A 12171-nucleotide genomic window follows, 5' to 3' on the forward strand; every position below is an offset into this window, starting at 1 on the left:
CACATAAATTTATATTCGGAATTCTAGATTTAAAAATGATGCATTTAATTTTTATTCATATTTTCATTTTTGGTTGACCGTGAAATTTCAAACAACGGGACCTGTTTAGCCATAGACTGTTTATTATTATTATTATTTACAGCTGACTCTGGTTTTAGCCATACGCAAATACCGTGCGCCTCCGTTACACCACGTCATAACAGTGCGCGGGTTCTACGCTTAAATAAGCGTGTGAGAGGATACAGTGATAGATTCAGTTGTTTATTTGATATTTTCAGGCTGTCAGTATGAGGGATACTCCGCTGTCTAACTGCGAGAGGCGTTTTCTTCTTAAAGCTATAGAGGAGAAAAAAGTAAGTTACACCTTGTAAATATAATTTTGATGTGATGTCGTTGGTAATAAAAGGTTTTGATTATTGCCCTTCTACAATTCACATCTCTGTTTTACCCGCTAAACAATATTTCTGTATTCTGTAGCGCTTAGATGGGAGACAAACATATGATTACCGGAATATTAAAATCACCTTTGGAACTGATTATGGCTGCTGCATCGTGGAACTTGGGAGAACAAGGTATCAGTCATAGTTGCTTTAACATTTACAGTGTTTACAAACGATGTGCTACCCTACACTACCGATTTAAAGTCATACTCACAACAAATAATCTCTTGCATGGTAAGTGAAGAAAATACATTTTGACAGGGACACTTCCTCAGAAAACCCTCTCTGAATGTGTTTTTCCTTTCAGGGTGTTGTGTCAGGTGTCTTGTGAGTTGGTCCCTCCAAAAGATTCACGTCCCACGGAAGGCATCATGTTTTTTAATTTGGAGTTGTCTCCCATGGCATCGCCAGCCTTTGAGCCAAACAGGTTCACAATTATTTACACACAGTTTTGCAAATTATTCTCTTTGTCAGATTTTTTAATATCCGAATGCCTGTGAGTTTCTCAATGTGTCTCTGTGTGTGTGTTTTGTAGGCAGTCAGAGTTGTTGGTGATGTTAAACCGACAGCTTGAGCGGTGTCTGAGGAACTCTAAATGCATAGACACCGAGTCTCTCTGTGTAGTTTCAGGAGAAAAGGTAATATGGATATGTCATGTAACGTTTATTAAGTGAGGATGCATTAAACTGATCAGAAGTACACTGACAGTAAAGTCTTTTACAGCAACATTTAAAATGGAAAAGTTTACAGAACTTAAAAGTGTAATAATATTTCACTTTATACATATTACTGTTTTTACTCTTATTTTTCATCAAATAAATGCAGCCTTAGTGAGCATTTATCCCATGTCCCGCATGCAATGGCCCTTCACTCGCTGTACCTCTATTATTGATAGGTTTGGCAAATACGGGTTGATGTCCATGTGTTAAATCATGATGGAAACTTGATGGATGCAGCAAGCATTGCTGCCATATCTGCACTCTCACATTTTAGGCGGCCAGATGTTGCTATTCAGGGACGAGACATCACTGTGGTGAGCCTTAAAATCCCAGTCTGTGTTTGGAAGGTGGTTTTTATTCTGCATTAGTTATTTATACTATCATTTTTTTTAACAGTTCAGTCCAGAGGAGAGAGATCCTATTCCACTGAGCATATATCACATGCCTATATGTGTCAGCTTTGCTTTTTTCCTGCAGGGGTAAGAAATATCACATGCAAAAAATCTCTTACAACATGTTTTATTGGTTTTATTCTGGAGCCAATTAGAAAAACAATTGCACTGGAATTTGTTTAGTTAGTTTTTAGGGATGCACCGAAATGAAATTCTTGGCCGAAGCCGAATAATAATGAAATGCTTGGCCGAAGGCCGAAGGCCGAATACCGAACGCGGTGTTTCGCATTTTTTCCATTTATTTTGCCAATCTGTCACCTTTTTCAGGCCTTCTGAGTTTGCAGGTATGGACATGAGATGCAGCACTAAACAGTCTCTCACTGTTGGTGCTTGTGCATGGAGCAGACAAGTACCTGCAGAATAGTTGAACATTTTATTGCAGTTTTCTGACAGTTGCTCATTTCAAAACGAACAATGTCTTCAAGATAATGAAATGGTTGAAACCCAGTGTAGGCCTACTATTTTACTACACTGAAAATAGTTCAGAATTTTCACAAAATACATATAAAATATAGGTAGTAACACTTTATAATGTTTGTTAACGTTATTGCATTAACTAACAATGAGCAATACATTTGTTATGGTATTTATTAATCTTCGTTAATGTAAGATAATAAAAAATATTTAGTTCATGTTAGTATAAGTGCATTAACAATTTTAACAAATAGGCCTACCACTTTTGATACTTTTTAATTCAGAAATTACAAATGTGATACTTAATTTTAATACTGTATTAGTAAATGTTAACATTAAGATTAATAAATGCTTTTAATAAGGGTTTTTCATTGTTAGTTAACATTAAAAATAGAAACTACTTATAAAGTGTTACCATAATCCAAAATATAAATAAAATCTTAAATTAATTTCCCATACAAGGAGCCTACCTGCGTGCCATCTGCGCCAGGTCAGGAAAGCGGCCTTGATTATTGCCACAGCCCATATAGAATCACAGACAGCAATTATTTTATCAGTTTTAACAATGAAGCTATGCATCAGATTTCATCTTCATATAATATCCAATTTTGAATCCTTATCCAACCAGGGTTTAAAATTAGGATTGAGGGGACAGCATTTCCCCATTGTTGCTTTAATGCTTTGTCTCCCATTCTCACCGACATTGTCATAAACATCATAAAAAATTCTTTTAAATGATCATACGCCAGGGAGTTCCGGCAAGATGGCGGGCTGAACACACGCGCCCTCACTAAGCGGCCTAGATATCTCCCGTTTTCTATTACGAAAATAAGCTTGTTTCTCAATTACACCTACCCAGAGTGACTTTAAAGATTTGGTGTTATTGTTGTTGACCTAGAAAATGCGAAAATCTCACCAAACAACTCATCCCAAGATTATTATTCCTTCGGACCATCGCGTGGCTCAAACTGCAGCTTCAGAGATGGAAACAACAACTGATTCATTAGAGAAACGCCGTGATTCCTCTCACTTTACACCCACTAAAGTACATATGTCGAAAAAGCTAAAACCTCAAGAAGAGGACATCACCAACGCTACTCTGCTGCAAGCCATTACTTCCCTAACTGCTCGCTTCGATTCACAAGATGAAAAGTTAGAAGAATTGGCGAATCAAATGCGAAACAATTGCATCATGATTGCAGAGATTTCCAAAGCGGTTGAATTTAACGCGGCTGAAATTAAAGACTGCAAAGAAAAGTGCAAAGAGTTGAGCAAATCGGTCATGGGTTTAACCACCGCACACAATGACTTGGAAAGCAGAACATCTGATCTTGAACGATATAAAAGAAGATGGAATCTTCGGATTAATGGCATGAAGGAGAAGTCTGAAGAGGATCCCCGCAGGGAGGTGATTGACCTGATTGCCGAAATTGCTCCGCACTTGATACAGAAGTTAGACGATATTATTGACACTGTGCACCGGATCGGTAAGAAAGAATCAGGAAGACCAAGACAGATGATTGTCCAATTCGCAATGCGAAAATACAGAGACGAAATTTGGAAATCAACGAAAAACTCATCTGTTTGCCTTAACCGGGGAATCAGATTTGTGGAAGACTTCACGAAGGAAGACCGTAACGCACGTGCCGTTCTGTGGCCGCTGATTGCTCAAGCACGTAAAGAAGGAAAAAAAGCGTATTACAGAGGTCCGTTTGGTTACATTGAAGGACGACGCATTGACCCAACGAAATCCTTCACTTGAACTTTTTACGGGTAGGATGGTGTGAGATGTGATATTTTGGAGAAATGCTAGGTTGCGAAATATGTACTCGGTTAATTGTCATCCATTTAGTACATATCTGATTCGAGTTCGCAATCTGTGTCTTTTTTTTTTTTTTTTTTTTTTTTGTTCTTCGTATGTTTCCAGTTAAGTTACCGTTTTCATTACTCTCTTTAAATGTTCGGGGCATTCAAAATAAGGTCAAAAGAAAGGCTATGTTTTTATTTTGTAAAGGATCTGGTTCGCATTGTATTTTTTTGCAAGAGACGCACTCTACCGTAACTGATGTTGCTTTTTGGTCGAATCAATGGGGAGATAAAATGCTATTAAGCCACGGATCCTCCCACTCTGCAGGGACTGCGATTTTATTTAACAACTGTCCAGGTAAAGTGATTTCTGTTAAAACTGATTCTAATGGACATTGGGTTGCAATTGTTCTGGATATTGAATCTATCTTTTTTATTTTGGTCAATGTTTATGGTCATAATAATGCAAAACAAAATCAACAGCTTTTTGCTGAGGTCTCTTCTTTAATTTGTAATTTTAAGAGGTTATTCCCAACAGATAATATTGTTATAGGTGGAGACTTTAATGTTACACCAGATGAAACTCTTGACAGGCATCCACCTAAAAGTAGTTCATCTCAACCGAACTCTATGATTACTTTTGCAACAATCTTAAAGTATTGGATGTATGGAGACATCTTAACCCTAACATCAATAAATTTTCCTGGTTTAGACCTAATGCCTCTAGCAAATCGAGGATCGATTATTGGTTAATCTCAGATAACTTGTTACATTTTGTGAAGGATTGCTCTATTTCACCAACACCTCTAACGGAACATTGCGCTATTGTCTTGGTTGTTGAGCCAAAGAGTAAGATTTCATATAAAAAGGGGTATTGGAAATTTAATTCTGATTTGCTTGAAAATGCAGGATTTTGTGCAAAGATTAAAGATTTAATTAAAGTAATTGAGAATAATAATGATTTCAGTTCTCATAAAGCCAGATGGGAATTTCTTAAATTTAAAATTTGTGAATTTTCTATAAGCTATAGTAAAATGCTTGCCAAATTAAGAAGACAACATGAATACAAACTTATATCTGAAATTAATAAGTACTGTAGCAAAAATGCATTAAGTAGCATTGAAAAAAGTAATTTTATTTCTCTTCAGACACAATTGGATAACTTATATATCAAGAAAGCTAAAGGTGCATACATTCGCTCAAAGGCCAAGTGGATAGAGGAGGGTGAGAAAAGCACGTCCTATTTTTGTAGATTAGAAAAAAGAAGACAGTCTAAAAACAATATTACTTCCCTAATGGTGAATAATACTGAAAGTACTGATCCTACAATAATAAGTAAAGAAGTTCATAATTTCTACAGTGATTTATATTTATCTAATTTTTCTCCAAAAGAATGTGATGACTTCTTTGAAAAAATTTGTAATTTTATTCCTAGGATTGACAATGAATTAAGAGATCTTTGTGATGCACAATTAGGTATGGAGGAACTCGATCTAGCAGTTCAGAAACTTAAGTCAAACAAATCCCCTGGTCCCGACGGCCTTACAGGAAATTTTTATAAATTTTTTTGGAATGATTTGAAAATGTTATTATTTAATGCTCTTACTGAATCTATTGAAGATGGATTTTTGTGCCCCACAATGAGTCAAGGCTTGATCATTTTAATTCCCAAACCAGATAAAGATCATAGATATTTAGATAATCTCCGCCCAATCACCTTGCTTAACAATGATTATAAAATTTTTACACACGTTCTTGTCAATAGACTGAAAGAGGGCCTTAATGGGGTAATTAATGAGGTTCAATCGGGTTTCCTTAAAGGTAGATCTATTCACAATAATGTAAGACTAGTAATGGATATGGTTGAATACAATCAATTGATAAAGGATGATGGATATATTCTTTTCTTAGACTTCAAGAAAGCCTTTGACACATTAGAACATAGGTTTTTATTTAAAGCTTTAGAGCTCTTTGGTTTTGGTGAGCAATTTCTCAATATTATTAAAATTATTTATAAAGATATGAACAGCTCCATTTCTCTTCCTTACGGTACTTCACAAAGATTTTCTATTAGTCGTGGAATAAGACAGGGCTGCCCTCTATCCCCTCTTTTATTTATTTTGGCTGCAGACATGTTGTCTACTTTAGTTATTCATGATCGAACGGTACAGAAATTAAATGTATTTGATAAAAGTATAGCAATCAGTCAATTGGCAGATGATACTACGTTATTCTTAAAAAACAAGGATCAAATTCATCTGGCTATTTCATTAGTTAATACCTTTGCTAAGGCATCAGGACTCCAGCTAAATTTAAGCAAATGTGAACTCTTTGCCCTTCATCAGAGTGATATCACTTGTCTGAATAATATTCCGGTAAAAAATAAGGTAAAATATTTAGGCATTACAATTACCAAAGATCAGAAAATTTGTACGAAAGATAATTTTGAAAATAATCTACAAAAAGCAAACCGAATCTTAAATTGCTGGTTACAAAGAGACCTTTCAATTTTTGGTCGAATTTTATTAACCAAAATCGAATACTTATCCAGATTGATTTATCCAGCTCTTTCTTTAGCTCCCCCCACAAATTTTATTAAAACTTGTTCCCGGAAAATGTTTAATTTTATTTGGAGACAAAAAGCTCATTATATTAACAAAGTCGACATTGTTAAATCTTATGAACAAGGCGGTTTGAATGTGATTGAATTTGAAAACATGAATATTTTGCTAAAACTCAAATGGCTAAAAATGTTTGTCTGTAATGAAGATAGTTTTTGGTTTACAATTCCCTCAGCTTTGTTTCAAGAATTTGGTGGAATTAAATTTTTGCTCAATTGTGATTTTGATTTATCGAAACTCCCGGTGAAACTATCAACATTCCATCAACAGGTTCTCTTATATTGGAAATTGGCATATAAACACAATTTTACACCTCATACTGTTTCTATCTGGAACAACAAATATATACTGCACAGGAACAAATCTTTATGCTTTAAGAATTGGCTAAACAGAAGTTTATGGTCGGTGAAGGATCTAATGGATGAAAAGGGTAACCTCTTAGACTATAATGCTTTTACATTGAAGCATGGATTTACCTGTCACCCGAAGGAGTTTTTCACTGTCATTAATGCAATACCTTCTGGATTAAAAATGTTGATGAGATGCTCCCTTTCTTATGCTAAAGTTAAACCAGCTCTCCCTACTTTATTCATTGGAGATATTAATTTTAAAAGTGTTCGTTGTACTAACAAGTATTTAAGACAGTTCGTCTTAATAACATGTTATCCCTGTCAAATTAAAAGAAACAAGATAGATAACATGTTTAATAAGAATACTGTAAAATATCTTAGAACAGCTTATTTACATTTTCCTATTCCCCCTAAAGCAAAAGAAACGCATTTCAAAATTCTTAATGAGATTTATCCATCTAATAAATTCTTAAATCAAAAATTTAAAATGGATACTGTCCCCTGTTCCTTCTGTAATATCCATTCTGAAGACACTGACCATATCTTCTTTACATGTAATTTTTCCAAAGTCTTCTGGATATCATTTCAGAACTGGTTGATAGAAAAAGAGGTGGTTGTTGATGGTTTTGCTTTTACTTTACAACATATCTTATTTGGTATTCCCAAAGATTGCTATGTTAACTTTTATTTGATTAATAACATTGTAATAATGGCAAAATATTTCATTCATAAATGTAGATTCTTTAAGTCCCTTCCATTATTTGTGGTGTTTAAAAAAGAACTAAAGTGTTATTCTAAAGCCCTTGAGAGAATGAAAGGTGGGAGTGCGTTGAAGCTGCTTGATCTTTTGATTTCATATGATTTGGTGTGATTTTGTCCCTAAATTTAATTTAATTTAATTAGTTTCTATTTATTTATTTTATTTATCTGACTAAGTAAGTTGTAAGATATGAGATAGCCTCCTTTTTTTTTTTTTTTTTTTTTTTATCCTTTGTTAGTAATTTTTTGGTTAAATTGTGTTGAGCCTATCATTCGATATCTTTATGTCCTGTAGAAGGAATGCAGTTGCCTTGGTTGTATGTATAATTTTGTATTCAATAAAAAAAAAAAAAAAAAAAAAAAAAATGATCATACGCCTTCTTGCTACATGCTGCTGTCGCCTTTTTTTTTTTTTTTTTTTTTGATGACGCGTCGCGCATGCGGCGGACGACTGTGCGCCACTGGTGGCTGGTGTTGCCAGATTGGGTGTTTTTTCGCTACATATAAAGACCCGTTTACGGTGTGTTTTAGCCGGGCTTTCGCCAGGAAGGCTCTATAGAAATCTGGCACCCTATTGAACGAAGTTAACCTGAGAGAGCGTGCCGTTCACAGACACCAGAATGAACGAGTTGACAGTAACGTTCATCAGGTAGTAATACAGCACGTTCAGTTCACGTTCGCCCAAAATATGAACGAGTTCATGAACTATCGTTCAATGAACGCGTTCAGGCACAACACTGCCCATCTAACGGTTGAGCAGTCGAGCTTGTCCTCTGTCTTGCAAATGGGTTATTCTCTTGGAGGATCTCATCGAACATGTCAGACAGCCAGACTGTGCGCGGCTCATCTGTAGTACGAGCCAGTTTACTCTCTGAGCTGTTTTCATCTCCAGCGCTGTGCATCACCTGACAGTCTCCATCACCTAGCGGCTTTCCCAAATCCAGAACAATGTCTGCAAACGGCCGTTTTTGCATCTTTATCTGACACTTTTTAAAGTGTTTCCACACTGCTGACATGTTTGCTGCATAAAGCGCGCGCCTATCACTCTACGCGGGTTATTTGATTGCATCATTAAAAACGTCATTGTTCGGCAAAATTTATTCGGCCTTTTTACTTATTCGGCCGAACACCGAAAGTGCTTTTTTGGCTATTTTCGGCCGAATAATTTCGGTTGCCGAACATTCGGTGCATCCCTATTAGTTTTTCTTTGTTTATAACTGACAAAATGTAGAACATTGACACTTGATGGAATCATCATTGAACTGACTTGAGCTGAATAACAACACTTTCTTCAGTTGAGCTGTTTACTGCTGAAGTTAACTTACATTATTAAACTGAACCGAATCAACACTGACCTGACTAAGGCTGAATACATACACTATTGTCTTTTTAGTGCTGCTTTACAGCAGAATTTGCATTTGCCTTATATTTGATTAAGTTTGCATTTTTGATTTTGTTTCTTCCCTATTTAATACTGTGAAACTGCTTTGAAATATTTTCTGTTGTGTAAAGTGCTATATAAAAAAGGTGACTTGCCTTGTAGCAAACACTGTGTTTTGAGTTGCATTTTGAACTCGTCTTGCCTTTTTGTTCTATATTCATGCTGTTGTTAATGTAGTTTTCAGTTGACATAATAAAAAAAAAAATTGTCATTGTTTGTTCTTTCTTCCTAAGCTCTTATTTGCTTGTGGACCCTTGTGAACAAGAAGAGCGAGTGAAGGATGGATTATTGGTGATAGCAATGAACAAACATAGAGAGATCTGCTCCATTCAGTCTAGTGGAGGGATCATGCTTCTGAAAGACCAGGTATTGTTATAATATGTCTTAGTTATAGATTTTTAGTCTAATTTTACTAATTTTCAATATTTGACTGATTTATCACATAACTCTAGGATGGGCTTTTAATCTTGACAGATGTGCACTGTACAGCACAGAGTGTACAGAGTGTAGTACAGTCACAAACATTTAGTTTTCATGCAGGTTTTAAGATGCAGCAAAATAGCAAGTGTGAAAGTTTCTGAAATTACAGAGCTCATCAACAAAGCCTTAGAGAATGACAAAAAAATCAGGTATGTTTGTATTTTAAAATGATTTTAAATGTAAATTTGATCTTAAAAGGGTTCGTTCACCCAAAAATGAAAATCTGTCATTATTTACTCACCCTCATGTCGTTCTAAACCCGTAAGACCTCCGTTCATCTTCGGAACACAAATTAGGATATTTTTGATGAATTCTGAGAGCTCTCTGAGCCTTCATAGAGAGCAATGTAATTACCATGATCAAGGTCCAGAGCGTATAGGAGATTCTCCTGCACATCACCCTAGCGCCATTTTGGCAAGTATCTACTGAACATAAATTGTGTTTGCTGTTCTGTGTCAGCTGTGTCCCGTTGTGACGTTTTCTATGTTGTTATGCTTTGATTTGAATGAAAACAATATATCAGTGTGGCACAGCTGACATAGAACAGCATACGCCGTTTATCAAGTTTTTCAAGCACTTTGGTCGGCCTGTGGCTGTTTTTAAATGTGCTTTATAAATAAACTGAACTTGAAAATGGATTATTTTACCGATCTCCTTGCTACATTTCTGGACATTGATCGTGTTACTTACATTGCTGTCTACGGAGGGTCAGAGAGCTCTCAGGATTCATCAAAAATATCTTAATTTGTGTTCGAAAGAAGAACAAAGGTTCAGCCAGACCCAACAGAGGACAACATGAGTGCGAGCAATTAATAATTTTGGGTGAACTATCCCTTTAAATTTAAAAGCTGGTAGCACTTTATTTTACAGTCCTGTTCCTCATGTACATACTATGTACTTTTTATAGCAATTACAATAACTATGTAACAACTAGGTACTAACCCTGAACCTACCCCTAAACCTAACCCTACCCCATGCAGTTACCTTGTATTACCAGAACTTTCTTTGATAAATACGCTGTAAGTACACTATAAGTACATGTTAGTACACGTACTGTTAAATAAAGCGCAACCGCTTTTTTATTACAAGATAAAAGGCATTTTATCATTCTTTCTGTTTTATTACATCAGATATAAAACAATGGAATAATTTACATTTATATTATACATTTAGATGAAATTCATTTACTGTTTTATGTATTTTTTTTTTTTTTTTATCCACCTGTTCTTTTTAGAAAGGAGGGTGGAAAGTTTGGCTTTGCCGAGTCCATGCCCAAAGAGCGAATCACAACCCTTAAGAGAGAAGAAGCCCCAGTGGAGATGGCAGATGTCAAAGAGACTGCCAATGAGATTGTGAATAGAACAGAAACTCCCACAGAAGTGTATCTATTTGGCTCAGACGTAATATTTAAAGATAGTTTTAGAAGAACTCATGTTAATTGAGAATGTTTTAATATCTTGTTTAGAAATACAGAAAAAGTGATGTTCTCAGAGGAGATGCATGAAATATAAAGGTAATATTGTCTTATTGTATTGCTGTTACCCAAATATTACTCCTTGACCCCAGTGCCAGTGTTTCCTCGCCTGTTCTTGTTGCAATGGGAACTGCACAGGTAGGTGAGGGCATCGTGAACTCATGGGGACTCGATGAGGACGAAGAGGATGAACCTCAGACAGAGGACACAAAAACAGGTAGTGTGTGAGACTTGTGTGTTTTTCTGTTATAGACTGATTGTAAACACACTTTATATATCTGTTCTGAAAAAAAAAAAAAGTCGGTTTGTGTATATGGTCAAGATATTTTTTGTTTGTAGGGACTGAATGTCACCACAAGAATAGTAAAGCTTAAATTTTGATGTTGTGGCTAACAAATTTTGTCCCTATGAAGAGTCCTCATGAAAGACAAATCCAATCTGTGTGTCTGTGTGTACATAGATGATGTGATGGTAATCTCTGACAGTGAAGAGGAGGAAGTTGTCATTCTTAATGAAGAAGCCCAGTGAGTAAAGTCATTAAATCTGTCCTCTTATCTCAAAGTACAACATCGCAACATATTGCAACTTATACAGTCTGATATAACCAAATATAATCTTTTTTTTTTTTTTTTTTAAGGAAATCCACAAAGCTTTCTAAACGAAAATGAACTTCAGCACTGCAGACAGAGGAGAGAGATGATCATATATCAGAATCCCATACCAATGGACACTATTTGTTCCTTTTTGTATTATAAAATAAAACATGAAAATATTAAAACATGAACATATTGAATTCTTTGTTTTTCAATTACTGAAGAAAAGTTGTAGTGTATGTGAAGAAATTAAATAGATGGGAAACAGGTAGTTGAAGAATTTAGTATGATGTTAATTCAATGTTAAGTCATGTTAATTCAACAGAATATCACGTCTAGACTAGATTTATAAAGCCTTTCACTTGTGAAACAAGTTTGAAAATTAATAAATGTATCTGTGGCCAGTACGGGGATCGAACCCGCGACCTTGGCGTTATTAGCACCACGCTCTAACCAACTGAGCTAACCGGCCAGATGGAATATAAGGTGGGCAAATAGATTCACAAACGTAAAGTTCAGTGAATAATTCTTATGAATTATACTCTAAAGGATTATACTCTAAAGGATTAGATTTGGAACGTTTGTCTTGAAAATATTCTATCCCGGCCTTTTGCTTTCATGC

The 12171-nt window shown here is 35.4% G+C and overlaps 1 protein-coding gene and 1 non-coding gene across 2 annotated transcripts; one reads left to right on the forward strand and one right to left on the reverse strand.

The window, feature by feature from the left end:
- Nucleotides 1–191: 191 nt before the first annotated feature.
- Nucleotides 192–11749, forward strand: LOC113044196 (exosome complex component RRP45). Its single transcript, XM_026203926.1, has 12 exons — nucleotides 192–353; nucleotides 478–572; nucleotides 748–867; nucleotides 976–1078; nucleotides 1336–1473; nucleotides 1556–1638; nucleotides 9236–9368; nucleotides 9543–9631; nucleotides 10717–10863; nucleotides 11055–11173; nucleotides 11417–11480; nucleotides 11594–11749. The coding sequence occupies exons 1-12, from the start codon at nucleotides 288–290 to the stop codon at nucleotides 11622–11624; spliced, it is 1188 nt and encodes a 395-aa protein (XP_026059711.1). The 5' UTR covers nucleotides 192–287; the 3' UTR covers nucleotides 11625–11749.
- Nucleotides 11750–11947: 198 nt separating this feature from the next.
- Nucleotides 11948–12021, reverse strand: trnai-aau (transfer RNA isoleucine (anticodon AAU)). The gene has a single exon. It is a non-coding gene; the product is annotated as a tRNA-Ile (tRNA).
- Between the last annotated feature and the right edge of the window lie 150 nt (nucleotides 12022–12171).

Source organism: Carassius auratus, chromosome 26 (assembly GCF_003368295.1).
Source record: "Carassius auratus strain Wakin chromosome 26, ASM336829v1, whole genome shotgun sequence".
Classification (NCBI taxonomy): domain Eukaryota; kingdom Metazoa; phylum Chordata; class Actinopteri; order Cypriniformes; family Cyprinidae; genus Carassius; species Carassius auratus.